The 21,402-nt window shown below is 40.8% G+C and overlaps 1 protein-coding gene across 1 annotated transcript in view; it reads left to right on the forward strand.

The window, feature by feature from the left end:
* DNAJC3 (DnaJ heat shock protein family (Hsp40) member C3) overlaps window positions 1-19,414 on the forward strand; it is a 59,404-nt gene extending 39,990 nt beyond the window's left edge. Inside the window, exons 8-12 of the mRNA XM_040267357.1 lie at window positions 4,502-4,607; window positions 4,692-4,812; window positions 12,895-13,027; window positions 13,875-14,023; window positions 15,679-19,414. Of these exons, the coding sequence (XP_040123291.1) occupies window positions 4,502-4,607; window positions 4,692-4,812; window positions 12,895-13,027; window positions 13,875-14,023; window positions 15,679-15,836 (667 nt within the window). The 3' untranslated portion in view covers window positions 15,837-19,414. The remainder of the gene's footprint in view (window positions 1-4,501; window positions 4,608-4,691; window positions 4,813-12,894; window positions 13,028-13,874; window positions 14,024-15,678) is intronic.
* The last annotated feature ends 1,988 nt before the right edge of the window (window positions 19,415-21,402 follow it).

Here is a 21,402-nt window from a genome sequence, read left to right on the forward strand (position 1 = left end):
ATCTTAGATGGCATTGGGGTTTAACAAAACTATCACACTCTTACACTTTTTGAGTAGGACAGAATACAGAAGATGGTAACTGCATAGTATTCTTTTCAGCAGATTTATTTATATTTTGCCAACTATTTATTGAATTTCTCCTATGTCAGGGACTGACCACATACTGGGCAGGGAGGGAGGTTAGAAATGAACATGACTCTAGTTTTTGGTCTTAAGCTTATCGTTGAGTGTGGGAGACGGGCATATAAACTGAGTATTAACAGGTACTATAGTAATATATCTAGAGTGATGGCGATGTATGCAAAGTATGCAGACATTTTCTCTCGGTGTAAGATTCAGGGTTAATAGTTCTTTTACAACATCTGAAAAATACTGTGTAATTTCTTTCTGGCTTCTGTGGGTCCTGATGAGAAATCCATCGTCCTTCTAATTGTTTTTTTTCCTCCTAAAGATAAGGTGTCATTTTCCTTGGACTGGCATGGATTTCTTTGTATTTGTACAGTTTGGAGTATGCTTAGCTTCTTGGATACGTATGTTTATGTCTCTTATCAAACTTGGAAAGTTTCCAGCCATTATCTCTGGGAATCCTTTTTAAGCCCAGCCGTCTCTCTGTTTTCTGTCTACGGCTCGGACTGACATAAATATTTAGTTCAGTTCAGTCGCTCAGTTGTGTCCGACTCTTTGCGACCCCATGAACCGCTGCACACCAGGCCTCCCTGTCCATCACCAACTCCCGGAGTTCACTCAAACCCATGTCCATCGAGTTGGTGATGCCATCCAGCCATCTCATCCTCTGTCGTCCCCGTCTTCTCCTGCCCTCAATCTTTGCCAGCATCAGAGCCTTTTCACGTGAGTCAGCTCTTCACATCAGGTAGCTAAAGTATTGGAGTTTCAGCTTCAACATCAGTCCTACCAATGAACACATAGGACTGATCTCCCTTAGGATTGACTGGTTGGATCTCCTTGCAGTCCAAGGGACTCTCGAGTCTTCTCCAATACCACAGTTCAAAAGGGTCAATTCTTTGGCGCTCAGCTTTCTTTATAGTCCAACTCTCATATCCATACATGACCACTGGAAAAACCATAGCCTTGACTAGACGGACCTTAGTTGGCAAAGTAATGTCTCTGCTTTATAATATGCTGTCTAGGTTGGTCATAATTTTCCTTCCAAGGAATAAGTGTCTTTTAATTTCATGGCTGCAATCACCATCTGCAGTGATTTTGGAGCCCAGAAAAATAAAGTCAGCCACTTGTTTCCACTGTTTCCCCATCTATCTTACATGAAGTGATGGGACCAGATGCCATGATCTTCATTTGCTGAATGTTGAGCTTTAAGCCAACTTTTTCACTCTCCTCTTTCACTTTCATCAAGAGGCTCTTCAGTTCTTCTTCACTTTCTGCCATAAGGGTGGTGTCATCTGCATATCTGAGGTTATTCATATTTCTCCCAGCAATCTTGATTCCACCTTGTGCTTCCTCCAGCCCAGCGTTTCTCATGATGTACTCTGCATATAAATTAAATAAGCAGGGTGACAGTATCCAGCCTTGACGAACTCCTTTTCCTATTTGGAACCAGTCTGTTGTTCCATGTCCAGTTCTAACTGTTGTTTCTGACCTGCATATAGGTTTCTCAAGAGGCAGGTCAGGTGGTCTAGTATTCCCATCTCTTTCAGAATTTTCCACAGTTTATTGTGATCCATACAGTCAAAGGCTTTGGCATAGTTAATAAAGCAGAAAGAGATGTTTTTCTGGAACTCTCTTGCTTTTTCCATGATCCAGCAGATGTTGGCAATTTGATCTCTGGTTCCTCTGCCTTTTCTAAAACCAGCTTGAACATCTGGAAGTTCATGGTTCACGTATTGCTGAAGCCTGGCTTGCAGAATTTTAAGCATCACTTTACTAGCATGTGAGATGAGTGCAATTGTGCGGTAGTTTGAGCATTCTTTGGCATTGCCTTTCTTTGGGACTGGAATGAAAACTGACCTTTTCCAGTCCTGTGGCCACTGCTGAGTTTTCCAAATTTGCTGGCACATTGAGTGCAGCACTTTCACAGCATCATCTTTCAGGATTTGAAATACTCAACTGGAATTCCCTCACCTCCACTAGCTTTGTTCGTAGTGCCCACTTGACTTCACATTCCAGGATGTCTGGCTCCAGGTGAGTGATCACAGCATCATGATTATCTGGGTCATGAAGATCTTTTTTGTACAGTTTTTCTGTGTATTCTTGCCACCTCTTGTTAATATCTTCTTCTTCTATTAGGTCCCTACCATTTCTGTCCTTTATTGAGCCCATCTTTGCATGAAATGTTCCCTTGGTGTTTCTGCTTTTCTTGAAGAGATCTCTAGTCTTTCCTGTTCTGTTTTCCTCCATTTCTTTGCATTGATTGCTGAGGAAGGCTTTCTTATCTCTCCTTGCTATTCTTTGGAACTCTGCATTCAAATGGGTATATCTTTCCTTTTCTCCTTTGCTTTTCACTTCCCTTCTTTTCACAGCTATTTGTAAGGCCTCCTTGGACAGCCATTTTGCTTTTTGCATTTCTTTTTTTTGGGGATGGTCTTGATTCCTGTTTCGTGTACAAAGTCATGAACCTCCGTACATTTGTTCACCAGGCGCTCTCTATCAGATCTAGTCCCTTAAATCTACTTCTCACTTTCACAAATATTAGATTTTTTTTTTTTTAGTTTCAGCCCCACAGTCCCTGCAGCTCTATTCATTTTTGTTTTTCATTTTCTCTGTTGTTCAAATTTAGTAATTTCTGTTGTTTGAATTCACTGACCCTTTCTCAGTCCTCTGCATTCTGCTGTTGAGCACATGCAGTGAGCTCTTTATTTCGGTTTTTATACTTTTCAGTTCTAAAAATTCTGTCTGGAATTTTTATATCTTCTATTTCTTTGCTGAGACTTTCCATTTCTTTTCTGAGGCGTTATATTTTTCCATTTGCTTTAAGCCTGCTTGTTAATTGCTTTTTTTGTGTGTGTGGCTACTTTAAAATCTTTGTCATAATTCTAACATCTCTGTCCTCTTGGTGTTGTTTGGAGATCCTGTTTCTTGGTATGATGATTAGTTTTTAATTGAAATCTGGATATTTTCATTTTATAAGATTCTGGGTTTTGATTCTTCTGTTTTGGGTGGCTTTTTCTGACATTGTTTCTGCAAAGTGAGCATGAGGGGCTAGAGGGTGGGCACCACCTGGTTAACTGGAAGATGAATGTAGACGTTTCCCAGTTGGCCTTTGTTGCTACTCAAGCTGTGGGATTCTCCTGCTACTGCTTGATGTAGGTGAGAGTTTGGGGGACTCAGTTCTGATCAGGGGTGAAAGTTCTGGCTCCCAACTTGATGTTCTCCAGCACCACCTTGGTTGGGATGTGGACACACCTCATTAGAGGCTCACCAGAGGTCTTGGCTCTCCAGTTGAGCTGCTGATCTTGGTGGGGGTTGAGGCCATAATTTTCTCATCTGAGTCTTCTCATACTAAACAGTGCACTTGCAAGGTGTTGGCACAGGCGTCCAGCTGGAGGGGTGGGGAAAGCGGCTCTGCTCCGCCTTCCCAGAGGCTTTTTGTTTTTTAAGTGAAGCACATTATTTTCTAATTGAACTTTCTTTCTGATGCAAAAATAGTTTATTATGATATCATTTATGTAAAGTTAGATACTATTTGTAATTGAACTTTTAATTTCTAATATTAGTTTCACGTGTGGTTTTAAGAGAGAAACTGAGGCCTCACACACTCGGTATAGTTTCCCACCATCTTAGAAATCTACAAAACAGCATCCCAACTAGGATTTTGACATTGATGGCTAGCTTTTGCTTGAAGTGTTATCTTTAAACCTGTATTTTAATAAAACAGCATTTAAATGTGAAGATTGTAGCACTTTTAGAATAATCTGCCACAGCAGCTTGTAGATATATCTTACAGTTTGTTGTTACTGAGGAAAGTAACAATGCACAACATGACTAGTATTTTTCACCAGTTTAAAAAAATTCTGAAGTAGCTTTTATTGTTCTTAGAAAGTTAGTAAAGTTGGGGGTTTCTTCTGCAAGAAATTACCTTGTACTCAGTTATGAATATTGATATTTATTATATAAAATAACACGTAATGGGTTCTGTGATTTTATAAAATGTGTAGTAACCAAGTGTGTAAAACCTGATCTCAGTTTTCTGCAAGGTGCTTTGTGGCAGTCAGACTTTAACAAAGTGTTTTCCTCAGCTTCAAAATCAGGAACCGCTTTCTACAAAGAACCTGTCATTTGATTTGATCAGTTAGTACTCAAAAAGGGTTCTTTAATTTATCCATATACTTTTTCTGTGGTCAAGTGTTTCTTACTTGCAGAGAGAACCTTCATTACTACTGTAGATTATCAGGTAGAAGGAGTCTTTGAGGGCATGTGCTCATTCAGGTCAGTTGATGAAGCAACATATAGTGATGAGTAGAGGGTCCTTTTCTTTAGCTCTGGAAATAGAATTCAGTTTACTCATCATGATTTGCTCATTTAATAGGTACACAGATGCAATCAGCAAATATGAATCTGTCATGAAAACAGAGCCAGGTGTTCATGAATACACAATTCGTTCAAAAGAAAGGATTTGCCACTGCTTTTCTAAGGTAAATTGATGAATCATTTCCAGAATTGTAAAACTTGACATATGGAATAACAACCATAAGTTCTTTTCTCACGTTTACCTTTAGGATGAGAAGCCTGTTGAAGCTATTCGAGTATGTTCAGAAGTTTTACAGGTAGAACCTGATAATGTGAATGCTCTGAAAGACCGAGCAGAGGCCTATTTAATAGAAGAAATGTATGATGAAGGTAAATCTTTAAGGAATTTGATATGCAATACCTCAAAGTTGATATATGTGCGTTAGTCCGTTTAACATCCCTTTGTTTAGAACAAGTTTATCTGGAGATGTTGGTGATTTTAGCAAAATGGCAGAGAACCTAAAAATCATTTTCTTAGTAAATCATACTTTCTTGGTGGAACATGAGAGGTATACCATGTAAGAAAAGAGTTCTGCTGTTGAATCCAGTACAGTGGAATATAAAAATAAAAATTTCAACTTGCTTTATTGTAGACAAGTTAGAAAAGATGAATAACAAACTAGAAAACTCAAATTACAGATTTCATATCATGCAGAGGTAATCACTGCTCATTTTGGATTTATATCTTTCAGCGTTTTATCTATGCATAAATATGAGTGTGTATTTTATGCCTGTATATGTATTCTATGCATATATATGTTAGACATACATCAGACATATATGTGACATATATGCCTAAATATAAAATGACCTTCTATGATCCCTAGAAAGTGTGAAAGTGTTAGTCACTCAGTTGCTCAGTTGTGTCCGAGTCTTTGTGCCTCCATGGACTGTAGCCGCCAGGCTCCTCTGTCCATGGAATTCTCCAGGTAAGAATACTGGAGTGGGTTGCCATTCCCTTCTCCAGGAGATCTTCCCAATTCAGGGGTTGAACCTCGGTCTCCCGCATTGCAAGCTGTTAGTAAATGTCAGGACAGCTGCTTATCCAGCTTTGTTCAAGTAGCAGAGAGAGTTTCCTGCTAGATGTTGTAAGCACCTTGAATAAAAGCAGTGCTCTATTTTTGGAGGATAACCAAGGTCAATACAGTAGTCGTACAGAATCCTTTCATATATATTGTTTTGTGACATTATACTAAGAACATCTAAATGAGATGATTTTAAAAGAAGTGAGCCTTATAGCCCTTAATGACAAGTTTTGGTTTCAAAACAAGTAAAGCATTTAAGATTGAAAACAGTAAGGGTATGTTTCTGGGGAAACTTGATTTGTGATACTCTGGTTTTTCCCCTGAATAATTGCTGCATATTTATTTAATGAAATGTGCAGTTATTTTAAGTATAGTAAGAATGCAAAAAGTGAAGGTGCTCAGTCATGTCCGACTCTTTGTGATCCCATGGACTGTAGCCTACCAGGCTCCTCAGTCTATGGAATTTTCCAGACAAGAGTATTGGAGTGGGTTGCCATTTCTTTCTCCAGGCGATCTTCCCAACCCAGGGATCGAACCCAGGTCTCCCGCACTGGAGACAGACGCTTGACCAGTCCGAGCCACCAGGGAAGCCCAAGAATGCATTACAGCAATGACAAAACTGTACTAAGAAAGAGATAACTAAACTTATAATTAAGAAAGATTTGTGGTACTCATTTTTAAGGCAGATTGATCTTTTACTTTCTTCCTGCTTTCTTCAATTTAAAAAGAATCTTCTAAGTGGTTTCCTGGGAGTGATGACAACTCTAGTTACACTGTGGAACATTTTTATGGTATAGTCCTTGAGGTCTGATTGAGGCTTGAAATGTATGTGAGCAAAATGACAAATTTTCAGATTTGTAAGAATGTGTCAGTAAGGCAAGTGATTTACACAGATGCCTTTAGCCTGCTTGCTCTTTTCACTCTTGGGCTCCCAGAAGGCTGTATTCTAGGAGTTTGCATTCCAGTTAGTTACTGGAATGCTTCATCAGTGTGTGATTTTCTTCCCTGTATGTAAACCCTTAGCTCTAAATGTGAAATTAATGAAGCTGCACAAGCTTTTAAGCTTAGCTGTTAAGAAAAATAAAAGGTTCAATTTTGTAGGCTGCTACATATAAGTTGAAACATGCCTTTGTATCTTGAATGTTAAACCCACTTATTTTTTAGAGAAATTTGACAGCTTGATTCCTGAAGAAAAAGATGTTTGATAATAATTTAATAGATCTATCTCTGAAGTCTTTTTCCTTATATGAAGGCTTTCTATATTCTGTTTGCTGGTTTTACCTAGTGGATGTGAAGTGATAACTAGTGGTTTTAACTTACATTTTCCTAATGATTAGTTTGAGTACCTTTTCATATGCTTGTTGGCCAGTTTTATACCTTTGGAGTAAACCATTTATTTTTGCAATGTGATTTCCATCAAGTAACTTAGCTGTAATATTTTACTTTCCTTATATATACAATAAGAATGCAAACAGTACATATTGCATAGGACTGTTGTGACAGAGAAAGAACATGAGAGGGTAGTTGAGGAGTCAGCAGACTTGAGCAAAGAGTAAAAAACTCCATTTCACTTAACCCTCTTTGAAACTCTCCTGAATTACAAGACAGGGAAAGAAGATGGTGCTCAGAAAGTGATGCTTAATGCAGTGCTTCTAGTGATGGTTTCCACTGTACTTATTTTTAGAATAGTTGTTGGTAACTTGCATTGACTTTGCTATATAAATGGTACTTAATGGGATAGCTTGCTTCTAGCTCTGACCTGTGGTTGTTTAGTTGCTCAGCTATGGCCTACTCTTTGTGACCCTATGAACTGTAGCCCACCAGGCTCCTCTGTCCATGGGATTGCCTAGGCAAGAATACTAGAGTGGGTTGCCATTTCCTTCTTCAGGGGATCTTCCTCCCAGGGATTGAAACTGCATCTCTTGAGTCTTCTTGGCAGGCAGATTGTTTACAACTGCCTAGGTGTGCCCTGTGATTGCTGTACTAACTCCATCTGACATGGCTATTACTTTAGTGTTACTAATAATATCTATAATTCTGAGAACAGGAGCCAGGTAACACTTTTTCTGGATGAAGGGCCAGCCTGGCCAAATTGTGGAAAAGACATATTTTATGTTTGACATCCTATGATGTCCTGTAGCCAGACTCCTATGCTTTCTTGCCTACTCTTGAACTCTACCCAGTGACGCTAAGTCTGCCCTGTTCCACGAAAGTATTCTGTGTTAAAAGATCATACCTTCATTTTCTTAGAGTTGTATAAAGTTGGTGTTTCTTCTTTAAGTTTAGGAGAATTCACCAGTGAAACCATTTTAGGTTCCAGAGTTTTCTTAGTACAAACATTTTTGATGATGAATTCAGTTTCTTTTATCAGTATGGGGTCTCTCGTATTTTCTGTTTTCTCATTTTAGTGTTCGTAAGTTGTGTGCATCAGTGAATTCATCCATTTCACCTACATTGCTCCTTTAGGCTATATGATGTTTTTAATGCTTTCTTACTATTCTTTTAATGTCTGTAAGGTCTGAAGTGATAATTTGTTCTTCATTTCTAATAGTGACAATTTGTTTTTTCCCCCTCTTGATCAGTGTAGTTCGGTCAAATTTGTTAGTCTTCTGAAGGAACCAGCTTATGGATTGGTTAATGTTTTCTATGACTTTTCTCTATATTTGATTTCTTTCTTTCCTTTGAATTCCTTTGGACTTATTTTTTTGCTCTTCCTGCTTCTTAAGTTTAAACTGTCATTTATTTTAGGCCTCTTTTCTTTTTAAATATAAGTATTTAAAACTGCACTTCTCACATTTTTTTATTTTGTCATTTGATTTGAAATGTATTCTAACTTTCCTTCTAACTACTTCTTTGATGCATGTATTATTTAGATATTTTGTCTAATTTTAAAATATTTCAGTTTCCTAAGCACCTATCAGTCAGTTGAGTCGCTCAGTCGTGCTTGACTGTTTCTGACCCCAAGCCTGCAAAATGCCAGGCGTCCCTGCCCATCACCAACTCCCGAAGCTTGCTCAAATTCATGTCCCATTGATGCTATCCAACCATGTCATCCTGTGTCATCCCCTTCTCCTCCTGCCTCCAATCTTTCCCAGCATCAGGGTCTTTCCAGTGAATCAGTTCTGCGCATTAGGTAGCCCAAGTATTGGAGCTTCAGCTTCAGTATCAGTCCTTCCAGTGAATACTCAGTACTTATTTCCTTTAGGATGGACTGGTTGGATCTCCTTGCTGTCCAAGGGACTCTCAAGAGTCTTCTCCAACACCACAGTTCAAAGGCATCAATTCTTCAGCACTCAGCTTTCTTTATAGTCCAACTCTTATATCCATACATGACTACTGGAAAAACCATAGCTTTGACTAGACGGACCTTTTGTCAGCAAAGTAATGTCTCTGCTTTTTAATATGCTGTCTAGGTTGGTCATAACTTTTCTTCCAAGGAACAAGCGTCTTTTAATTTCATGGCTGCAGTCACCATCTTCAGTGATTTTTGTAGCCCAAGAAAATAAAGTCTATCACTGTTTCCATTGTTTCCCCATCTATTTGCCATGAAGTGATGGGACCAGATGCCATGATCTTAGTTTTCTTAATGTTGAGTTTTAAGCCAGCTGTTTCACTCTCCTCTTTCACTTTCATCAAGAGGCTCTTTAGTTCCTCTTCGCTTTCTGCCATAAAGGTGTCATCTGCATATCTGAGGTTATTGCTGTTTCTTCTGACAGTCTTGATTCCAGCTTCTCCTTCATCCAGCCCGGCATTTTGCATGATGTATTCTGCATAAAAGTTAAATAAGCAGGATGACAATATACAACCTTATTATATATTTCTATTTTAATTCTGTTGTGCTTAGAGAACATACTCATGAATTCTTTCCTTTTAAATTATTTAGGTGTATCTCCTTTTGAATTTATGTAGACTTGTTTTATAGCCCAGTGTAGGATCTATCTTGCTGAATATTCTACGTGCACTTGAAAATGTGTATTCTGCAATTTCTGGGTGTAATGTTTCTGTTAGTTTTCCCATCAGTTGCTGAGAGGGAACTTTAATTACATGGTGTGGAAATTGCAAACTTTCCTATCTTCCCCTTTAATATTGTCCTTTTTTTCCTTTATGCAGTTTGCTACACTGCTGTTAGCAGCCTGCACATTTATGACTGTTAAACTCTCCTGATGATACCCTCTCCCTGTCCTTCTATCAGTTCCAGAAGGGAGTATTGCAGTTTTCTTGGTAAAGGATGCAGGTTGTTGCTCACTTCTGGGAGAGACCATACTCACAGGAAGTGAATTTTGCTGGCATTTTCTGGGCTCTTTCCCTTAGGGCTTTCTGTTTGCTTCCTCCTCTTACCCTAGATTCATAGCTGATACTAGCTGATTTTAGCAGCCCTTGAACAGGCTCCTTGCACTGTTGTGCTGAAAATGGTGTGCCCTCCTGTTCCCCTCATTTCCCTTCCCCCTACCATCTACCTTGTTTTATATGATATCTGGGAGGTGCTCCTTGGGGCATATTATACTGGAGGTCGGATACGCTCTTTAAAAAGACCCCTGAGGTCCCTGTTTTGAGAATAGACTCTAGGGCAGTAAGGGGCAGCTGGGAACCTTGTGAACACCTTATGAAGAAGCTGTTAGAGCTCTCAGGTGTATTAATGCGGGACTGCATCACAGTGGCAAGTGTGGAAATGGTGAGAAATAGTGAAATCCTGGATATATTTTGAAGGGAAGCTGATTTGGGACTTAATACTGGGTTTATGGAGTGTGAGAAGGGAGCCATTTGCAGCTGTGTGTATTGTGCACATCTGTCTTTTGAATGCTTCTCTGTGTTGGGGAGTTCACACTGGCTCAAAGTGGGTAGGACCTGTTTACAGACAGACTCCCTGTTGTGCTCGTCATCTTGCCCAGTTGCCAGAATAAGCAGGAATTGACACATTTATCGATGGAGCCCACTGGTGTGGAACTGCATTTCTGGTGTTTATTCCAGGTCTATTGTGGAGGCCTTTGGTGTTCGGGGGGCCGAGCAGCCACGGCAGGGGCCTTCCACATGCTGTCTGGCACTCTGCAGAGACTGATTCTTGGACCTCGGTTGGGGTTAATGCCTCAGCCAGCTGCTCCATATACAGGCAGAGAGGCTGCCCAGCCATTACTTAACCCACCTCATGAAGTAACCTGATGATTGCCATAGACTCCTCCTGCTTGCTAAATTCAGAATCCCTGGCCAAAGCGAACAGCTTCCAAAATCTTCTAGGGCCTCTTTCAGTGTGTATTTGGATTGCAGTTCTGTTAGGCTTACTCATTAATCCGATCCTAGTTGCCTTCTCTCTTCCAGCAATTTGTTTCCATTTCTGCTCTGCTGTAGTTTCAGGACTGCCGTGTTTATATTATTTTTTATTTTTGGAGGGCAGAGGGCAGGAAATTCCTGTGCTTACTGTCTGCCTTTTTGATCTGGTTTGCACTGCTCCTTAAGAACTGGGTGAGGGGCATGTGGGAAAAAAGAAATTGAGAAGGATGAGTTTTTAGGTTCAGAGGTTAGAAAATTAATTGGCTAATATATAACATACTGTTCTAAGAAATATAATTAAAAATGAGTTATCTAGTTTATGACCATGGGATGTTGACATCATCCATATTAAGTTTCTACTTAGTTACCTACCTGTAATCATGTGAATTTGAGGAAACAACCTATTTTTCCTGTACTGTGAAAAATGTATCTATCTTAACTGTTAATAAAATATAGGAGACAGAAGACTGTTTTGAGAAAGCTACTCTGAATATTTAAGAATGAAAACATGTTTTAAATGTAGTTTGCATAAGTAAAAAGTTGAGCATACTGAAACATTTTCCTCTTCTGTTAAATTCCAAGTACATTTCCTTACTAGGCTGTGTTATCAAGTGCTATGGGTATTGCAGGTTAAACCTCACTGCTCTTTATAATGGCTTTGTGTCTATGCACTAAATTGGAAAGGTATTTTGTGATGTCACTGTTAGTTGGCTATCAGTAATATTAATGTTTCATATTAATATTTAACAATGCTTTGAGGCAGGAATGAGGATGAAAGCTTGAAGTGCCTTCCCTCTTACTCCATGAGTGGAAGGTAGTATTGGTTATTTTTCTATGTAGTGCAGACTAAATTTGTCCATCTTGCTTGAATGTCTTGCTCATTTTAACCTGCCCCAGGGGCCTTTTTAAACCCCTTCCAGGATTAGCTGTTGCCAAGCTGAATGCTCAGGCATGCTATCCAGAGAGATGTCTTTCCCATAGTGAAATGCATTTCCATAAAAAAATAGAATTTGAGCTCAAAGATCCATTTGAGTTGTCTGTCCAGGGAGGAGAGTGAGAAAAACTTGTGTTGGTGTCTCCCCAAACCACCCCCAGATTTGGATCAGAAGGACACATGGGACTCAGCACATAGTTGTACTCAGGGCTGAGATTTATTCCAGCACAAGGATACAAACAACATCAGCAAAGAGAAAAGGCGCATGGGGTGAAATCCAGAGGAAACCAGGTGGGAGATTCGAGGTCTGAAATTGTGCAGGACAAGCCAAATTCCTCAGCATGTGTGAAGTGTGTCTACCAGGGAAGCTCCTTAGAGACCCAGGGCCTTTACTGGGGGCTGGCCAGCCCATACCAAAATGCCAGATGCCCAGAAGGTAAGATGGTTAGCCCAGTCCACATTGTTTAGCTATGGCCAGCCATTCCTATCAGAGAATGTTGGGAACACTGCCCAAATCCAACTTGTCAGTCACCAGCCAGGGGCCACCCTCGCTCTCAGGGCCTTCTAAGGATAAGTCTGCTCTGCGTGACCTTAGATACTCAGATGCCTTGTATCGTCTACATATTTAAAATAATCTGAAATAAGATGTAGTGTGAATTGGCATCAGCCTTCTTATACCAGGACTGTATATGTATTTGTTCTGATTGGCACTTCAAAAAACATCAGCTTTGTAATAGTTTGTGTTGAAACCCGTGGGTGGACTGGTCATTCTGCTTCCTGATGGTTCTTCTGGTCTCTTCTAAGCCTCTCAGTCTTCTGAACCATAGCCCTGCAGTAGAGCGTGCAGATTGTCTTTGCTGCGTCTTATTTTCCTGTAACAGTCACTCCATTGCTTTGTGTAAGGGCTGGTGTTAAGACAACACACAGCTGTGGGGAAGATAATGTGGGAGGGTGGCCAGGTAAATAAGCAGAGTGGTGTTTACTGAATGGGAGTGTAAGCTACCTAATGCAGCCTTAAAAGGATGCCTCGTGTAGTTTTGAACCAAATGATGAAGGTGATACCACTTCTTAGGCTCTTAGTGATGGCGAAGGAAGGGGTTGGGATGGTGACTTGGTATCACATTTGCAGGGTAAATGTCACAAGTTACAATTCCTTCTAAGAGCATTATCTTCAACATATTTTGACAGCTATTCAGGATTATGAAACTGCTCAGGAACACAATGAGAATGATCAGCAGATTCGAGAAGGTCTGGAGAAAGCACAGAGGCTACTGAAACAGTCACAGAGACGAGATTATTATAAAATCTTGGGAGTAAAAAGGTGAATTACTAACTTAAAATTTGCATTATTTTTAATCAACTATTTTAAAGCTAACTGTTGCTTTTTATTCCATGATTCATTTTCTTATGTAATGTAAGCTATAAATTAAACTCTAACAACCTTTAACATCACAAAGTTGTTTTTATATAGTACAGATAAATTTGTTTGATAGAGACTAGTCATGTAATGATAGAGAATTAGTAGTTGGTGACAAAGACAAGCATGAATAGATCCTGGGCCTAGATTTCTTAAGAAAGGTAAAGAGGCAGGAGTGAGCTTTTGTTGGGTGGGGAACAGACGGGAGAGGGGTTGAGGAAAACAAAACTTCTCTAGGCCTAAAGATAAAAATGGCACTTTCAGAATCAACTTTGAGGCACAGGGAGAATGTAATTTACTCAGTGTGTGCATTTATATTAGACCCACCTTCCCTGAACAAGGGAACCACCTATCTTTCAATCAAAAGTCTGAAACTTTGTTCTTTTTAAGTAAGCAAACCTAGAAGCAAATTAGACAGTGTGCTTCAAAGAGTCTGTTTTTCTTAATGCCAAGAACTGAATCATGGTAGTTTGGAAATTCAGAAAATTTCAAAATGCATCAAAGAAGTTTTTAAAAGGGAAAGTTGTAAAGAGAAGGAATACTTTATTTCTGGTGAGAGTCTAGCATTAGGGAACAAGCATTCAGGGAAGCCTGGCAGCTGTAGTTGTCAGGCAGGGCTGTGCGTCAGACGCTCAGTTGGGTATGTAGGCACTGTTCAGAAAACCAGTGGAATCTTCTGAGCTGTCTTTTAGTTCTTTGTGGCAGTGTGTTGGACACTTCTTAAATAATTATGAATTTTACCACCCTTCAGAAATGCCAAAAAGCAAGAAATTATTAAAGCATACCGAAAATTAGCACTGCAGTGGCACCCAGACAACTTCCAGAATGAAGAAGAAAAGAAAAAAGCTGAGAAAAAGTTCATTGACATAGCAGCTGCTAAAGAAGTCCTCTCCGATCCAGGTAGTGGTTGCCCTCATGTTTCTCTTCTCCTGAAGTGGCTGTGTCAGTGATTGGTGGCTGTTAGCTCTATTCCTCTGCCCGTCTAGAGGCAGAAGTGGATGGTGGAGTGCATGCTGGTGGGGACCCGTGGGGGCGACTTCGGGAGCTGGTGACAGTCCCCAAAGTTCATTTCTGTGTCTGCCCCTGTCAGACTCTGGATGTAGTGGAGACACTACCAAGCGTGGAATCAGAAGGCCTGAGCATGACTCTTAAGGCTGAGTTAAGGTTCTGTTTAAGCAAGCTCCTAGAACTTTTTCTGAGCCTCAGGTTTTTCTCATCTGTGATATGAAAGTACAAGAGGGATGCTCTTAGTTTCCTTCCAGAGTCACAGGTCAGTGCTGATTTTCACACCGTACTTACAGGAGCTTGATTAGGAAATGGGCTGCCTGTGGCCATGTGCAGTGGTGGGAGAGGGTCAAATATTCTTGCCTTCTGAGAGCAGCTACCCGGGAATCTTGCCCTGACTCAAGTCAATCGATTACTGGTGGTTGATATTAACCACCAGTTGTTATTTCACCATAAGCTAAAATGACCTGGATAAGAAGAGGGAAACAGTTAAGAACTGGGGTAATGTTGAACAATGCTTTGACACTTCTAGAGGGAATCTCATGTTAAGCTAATACTTACTGCTTTTTTGTGGCCATCCTTGTCAGTGGGAGCAGAAACCATGACTTTTGAGCTAGACAACTACAACAGAACAGAAGGAAATCACATTTTATGCCCATTTGACAGAGTTTTGAGTTACTACTTACTCTATGGGATTGAAGTTAAATGATGTTTATTCCCAAGTAACTTACAATCCAGTGAGGGAGATAGGACTGACTTAGTACAGTAGGTTACATACTGTTGGTTCTTTTATCTGCAGATACTGATGCCTGTGAGTGGCTCTGTTCCCTCAGCTTGTGCAGTGCGGGTCAGGCAGCTATTTCAAGTTGGAGGGCCTCTGGATCTGAGTTCTAGGGGAGCAGGGGGCAGAAAGGCATGATGGAGAAAAGAGCTGCATTCTTGCTTACTAAGAGTTCTTTTCTGTACTCTGTTCTTCCTGTCCTTATTTTCAGGATGAAATAGCTTTTTCTAATCTCTGCTGCCTACCTCATCCTTTCTGCCATTTGTCTGCAGTAGCCTCGGTCTCCCAGGACTGACAGGCACAGCAGTGGAGGTGGCTCCCAGATTGTACAATAAAACCTCCCTCCCTCGGGCCTGGGGAGCCTGCCTTCTGTTCAGACTTAACAGTGAGGCCCAGACACTTCATGCGTTGATGAGGCTGCGCCTAGCTGACTTCATGTTTGGGATTAGGACGGTGACAGGGGCTGTTCGATCAGAAAAGCACGTGTGACTCTGAGGTCTCATTCTCTGCAATTCCTCATCTCTTCCAGGGAAGAATTTCCTTGGGTGGCTTCTTCTGAGAAGATTTCAGGTGTCTGAATTTTGGTGAATGCCCTCTTTGAGCCCTGGCTGGTTTCTCTAGTCTGTTTCTGATGGGGATGGGGTGGCAGGGAGCCTGGATTTGAACATCAGGCACAACTGTTCCAACAACTGGGGTGTGTAGCCCCCAGAACCAGCACCTCCCCTGCCCCAGCAGCAGCTGGGTCTCACCTTGCTGGCTTCTTTTCCAGAAATGAGGAAGAAGTTTGATGACGGAGAAGACCCCCTGGACGCAGAGAGCCAACAAGGAGGTGGCGGCAACCCTTTCCACAGGAGCTGGAACTCATGGCAAGGGTTCAATCCCTTCAGCTCAGGCGGACCTTTTAGATTTAAATTCCACTTCAATTAAACCAGCTGTTTTTCTGCTCCTCTTCCTTCATTTTTTTAAAGTTTTAAAACAAACAAACAAAAATAACCTTGTTCCGGGATCCTATTGAAAAAGAAAATTCCAATCTTTCAGTTTGTCCACGACCAAAGAGGTGTTCAGAATGGCAGTGTCTGTTCTTATCCATTGCATTGCAGACTTGAGGCTGACGGGGGTGAGGGCAGGGAGGCAGGCGGGCTTCCGTTTCTGGCAGAGCAGCCTCTGTCTGTGCTGTGACCGGATGGCAGCAGTCTGAGACGGGTGCACAGATCTTTTATCTCTACACGGGAGCAGTGAGATTCTCTTCTTGTTGCATAGGTGACAGCACCTGCGTGTGTGAGGAGGAGCCTGGGGTGTCAGCATTCTCCAAGAGGAATGAACATTCTGAGCTATATGTTCTTAGGCACAACTTTGCTTCGACTCTGGTCTGTCCAGTCACCTGTCATTATGTTGAATTTCCACTTGCGTTCCCATCTCTCTCTCAGCATGAACGTGGCTGTCGTTGAAGGTGGGCAGAGCCGTTAGAGAACCTGCTACAAATGGCAGGAGCCAGGGTGAGGGCTGGGCTCAGGTTAAGCCTGTATTTTTTTGTTGAGTACCTGGAGGAGAATACTGAAAACCATGGAAACAGAATTAACTGTAAACCCTACTGGCCCTTTTATTTAATATGAAATACAATGAACTAAAAATATGTAAAGTAAGTTCAGATAACATAGCAGTGGTATTTAAATAATATTGCTGTAGTGCAGAATTGACGACTGAAGTTGTGAGTTGTACAGCATTTCCTGTAACAGGATTGGCTTAGAATGCACAGTTGCTCAGTCAACATAGACAGAATGCCATGCCTCCCACTTTTAGTAAGTTTAGCAGTTTCTCTTATGTCCTGGCCTACCTGGCCCATGGGTGCCCACGTGGGACTGCTTTGAGGTGGGTGTTAAGTAGCAGGCCTGCCCTTTTGCCAGACCTTGATGCCTCTGGAAGTTCTTCTGCCAGGAAAGAAACAGGTTTACAGATCTAGTCAGCTCTGGCTGTATGTCCACTATCAAGATAGCATCTCTTCTTGGGATACCTTCTTACCTTTTAAGAAAAATGAACTATTCAGTCTTTATATGCTGGATAATTTTTTCCTTAAAAGAAAAATAAGTGTTAATCTAGAACATTAAATATTTATGGATAGGGATTCCATAAAATATTATGGAACTATTGATGCTGCATTTAAAATCTAAGAATTATTTAGATAAAAATTATTACCTTTATTCTAGAAAGGGTTTTTTTTTTTTTTTTTCCCTCAGAACATTTTGACAATTTAAGTAGGATGGGCCTAATATACTGACTGCTTTTTGGGAAATCAAGCATCTTCTGAGTTGTTGGGGCTGTCCTACCACTAATATCCACAACAGCCAGCCAAGCACAAATAGTTTCCTTCTACAGTCATCCTGAAACATATTTGGAAAAGAGTTTTTTAATCTGAGGGACAAAAACAACATAGTTGAGTTGGACAAAACACGTTAAGTGCTTTTTGCATCTATTTAGAAGTTTCTTTCTTACCAATAAACAAGATGGCATTTTGAAAACTAGCAAACAGCTTGCAGCTTTCCTTTTTTTTAATGTTTCAAAATTCAAGCCAGTGTGAAAATAATTTCCAAAGGAAATTTTTTTATTCTTTAATCTTACTTCATTAGTTAAATCAGCAACTTTTTATCCAGTTCTTTCATGTATGATGTCACTGTGAACTCTTTGAAATCTTGCAATTGCCTCTACCTACTTTTACAAGGAAGAATTTTCATAAATCAGAAAAAAGGAAATATCAAATCACCCACCTTCCATTTGGAGGATAGGATGTAAAGTTGCCAGCAAGGAGGAGCCTGAAGGGGTCAGGATGGCTGGGGGTGGGCCATGTGGGCCACTGTGCTGGGCACCTGTCACTTAATGACTGCCATCCTGCTACTGAGAGCGTTTGCTTTGTTTTTTCTCCACCTGCGAGAACTATAAATCCCGTTCATGAAATCTTACCATGCATTGACTTATCATAAGGGAACTATGCAGAGTTGCTTGTTTTCAGTGAAGACAGAAGCAGGTATGGTGCCAGGTGCCAACGCCGTGGAGAGAAATTCTCTGGATTCTGTTGCTTTTGCTCATGAGCGAGGAAAATAATGACTTTTCAGTTCCAGCCTTGAGGGTCATCAGTAGTCTTCTGGAATCTGCCTGACTGGGAAAATGGTCAGGCCCTCCTGCCCTCCACAGTGGTAAGAGTGCTGGGAGTGAGAAGGGACAGTTGTCTGTCCTGGAGGCCTGATGCAGGAGCGTCACACTCTCCAGGCTCTGGTTTGGGGACCACAGGTGCCCAGTAATCTGTGTGGCTCTTTGTGGAAAAACAAAATGAGAGGGGTGCCTGGCCTTGGCTGTTTCACGTTCCCTTCCTTTTCAGTGAGCTCCAGAAGTGAAGTGTCGCTGGTCGGTAAATGAGTATTTTTCCACAGCAACAAGTATTAAACACATCAGCCTATAAACATGAAAAAAAGTCTAAAAACAAAGTAAATTAATGTAATACCCACTTCTGAAAGTTTGTGCTTTTTTCCATGGATAAATGAAAACTGGAAAATGACTTTAACGGTTTACTAATGTGAATTGGATATAACAGCACTAATTTAAAAACGTTTTGCTCTTTAGGCAGTATTAAAAGTTCAAGTATCAGTATGAAAACAACTTTTGGGGACTCTGATAATTGAATGTCAAAACTACCCACTGCTTAAGAGAAAAAAGACTAGTTATAACTGAGCATGGGGGTGGGGGAAAGCTAACAATTTTAAGTTGGCATCATTTTCTGTTCATGGTGGAAAAATGAAAGATTTCACCTTTAGAGCATGAAATTGGTCATAAGTTGTGAAATTTACCATGAAAAAAGGACACAAGATGCTTAGTTAAAAATGGGCCTTCAGTCAGGTCTCTGCCTCCTTAAAGGGACAGGGCACCTGTGACAGCCCTGTGCAGTTTTCATTGAGGACACATGTGTCGTTAACTGAGAGAAATGCACACCACTGTGCTGAATGTGGTTGACTTCTGTATTTATAAAGGGAAGAGGGTGGCAAATGCTGATTTATCAACAATTATTCTAGATCAGATCATTCCTTTTTTGTTAGTAGCAGAGTTTATTCTGTAATTGCAAATGATGTTAATAGGTGGAGATAATTTGCTTTAATGGATGATCTCATTTGCTGAATGATTTAAGAGTAAAATTAGCCACTGCGTGGCTTCATGTATAGTAAACGGGTTTTGTTTCACACCCTCTGTATTTGAGCCTCTTACCTGCAGTGGAAAGCAGAGCATAGAGGAGGTAAGAACTGGAGATGTCTGATGAGTTAAAATATTACTCCTGTTGTTAAGTCTGTAGTTGGTCTGAATGAGACAAAACTAAGTGTAACTTAATCCATCTCAATTTAGTGTTTTAATAAATAAGACACCGGAAATTAATGGAAATGGGTCTCAGACATGTCTACAAATATGGGTACTATTTTTATGCCCGTGTATTTTCACATTTAATAAAAATATTTATGGTCAAATGAGTACTTTCGGCCTTCAGTCTTTTGGAGGAGTCTATTTTCCAATTTTGCTTTATACATAGTTAGCAAGTGAGGTGACAAAGGCCTCTGGCTTGTCATGAGCCGAAGGAAGAGCTCAAAAAGTGAAATGATTAAAATCTAGGACAGCAGGGCCTTAATGAGTGACCAGTTCTTCATATTCAGTACCATTAAAATCTAACTCTTAGGCTGGCTTTGAGGACCTTCCCTTTCATACCATAACATGTACATTTCTGTTAAAAGTTCTGAAAGGGGGTGGGATGGACACTGCTGCTTATCTCAGATTTCTAGCTGCAAACAAAAGTAGCTTTCTTCTTTATATAAACCACCTGTTGCAAAAGTAGCTGATCCCCTCCCCCACCTGCCTTCACACCTAAAGCAGGGTTTCATGATCTATAAAGAAAAAAAAGTCACTTTAATCAAGGTATATAGGTCACACCCTAGAAACCTGCAAACCTCTATCCACCAAGTTGATCCTTTCTTGGGATCAAGAGATCAACAGAAGCAAGAGATGCACATTCATCTGTTACTACCTTATACTAGGATTCAGTTTCTAATGAGGCATCCAGGGCTTCCCTGGTGGCTCAATGGTCAAGAATCCACCTACCAATGCAGGAGGTATGGGTTCGATCCCTGGTGAGGGAAGATTCCACATAGCAAGGAGCAGCTAAGTCCACGTGTCACAACTACTGCAGCCCTTGTGCCCTGGAACCTGTGCCCTGCAACACAATGAGAAACCCATGCACTGCAGCTAGAGTAGCCCCTGCTTGCCACAACTAGAGAAAAAGCCTGTGCAGCAACGAAGGCCTAGCACAGCCAAAAATAAAAAATAAGGCATCCAGCTGACAACTCTGAGGTTGTGGTCTTGTTCAGAACATGTTTCCAACCTTCACTAGGGTCTGTCTACTGGGAGAAGCGCCTCCTCTGATGTAGCTGTCTCCAGGGACCAAGCTGCCAGATTTGGAAGGCCACTGGCAAAGTGTGTTCCAGGGTCTTCCTGAGGAAGCTGGAGTTATACATTGTTAAAAAGCACTAGGAAGAAAGCACTGCTTGTGGCATTTCTTAGGGGATTTAAGTTTGTGTTCTTTGCATGCTTCCCTGCTATTCCAGGAGATTTCTATAAGCACAGTGTCTCATGTGTATGTATGTGTGTATCTGTGTGAAGGTTTTTTTTTTAAAAAGACTGGTCTTCCTAAATGGATGTGATTTTTCTCTCTGGTGGGAGTCTTTAAAGATAGCAAAGGATAACTCTTCTAACAACCTTTCAACATTATTACAGTTTTTTTAGGGTTTTATTAATACTTCTTCATATATACCACCTGTTGCAATGTATTTCCTGCAGTGTTTATGCTTTTGTTACCTCAGGTTACAAACACCTCATAAAAGTGGAAAGACTTCATTCCCCAGTTGTACAGTTTTAGGGCAAACAAACTAGCTTCTCTTCCTCCTGGTGGGTCCACACGTAGGGAGCGCCTGTACCATATGGTCTTAGGCCAGGGAAGTTTGTTTTGGACACTGTGCAGTGAAGAAAAATGGCATCTTCAGATCCCATATGTCTATCTGTTCTTATCCAAGAGCTCTTCCCCAATAGAGTAAGGACAGATGTTATGAATAAACGTAATATTAGGAAACATGCAGGCATAAAAATACCCCTTGAGAGATTCTGGATTAACACTGAGGAGTGTGAGAGCTCTTCACTGCGCATCAGGAAAAAGTCACCAAGACTCCACGTGCTTTCCAACCCCTCCGTGTGACCTTGTGCACCAGGCTCCAGCCCCCAACACCGTCATCCTTGTCCTCAAAGGAAGAAACCTACCTCCATGCTGGCTCTGCTTGGCTTGTGCTTCCTCCTCCTGCATGTTGCATCCTAAGTGTCACTTCTCTGGGCCTTCTGATGCTTTCCCTTTCCAGCATTTTCATTTGAATATTTATTTAATTCCACTTACACTTGTAACTTCAAAAGGACATGTCAA

This window comes from Oryx dammah, unplaced genomic scaffold (assembly GCF_014754425.2).
Source record: "Oryx dammah isolate SB20612 unplaced genomic scaffold, SCBI_Odam_1.1 HiC_scaffold_24, whole genome shotgun sequence".
Lineage (NCBI taxonomy): Eukaryota > Metazoa > Chordata > Mammalia > Artiodactyla > Bovidae > Oryx > Oryx dammah.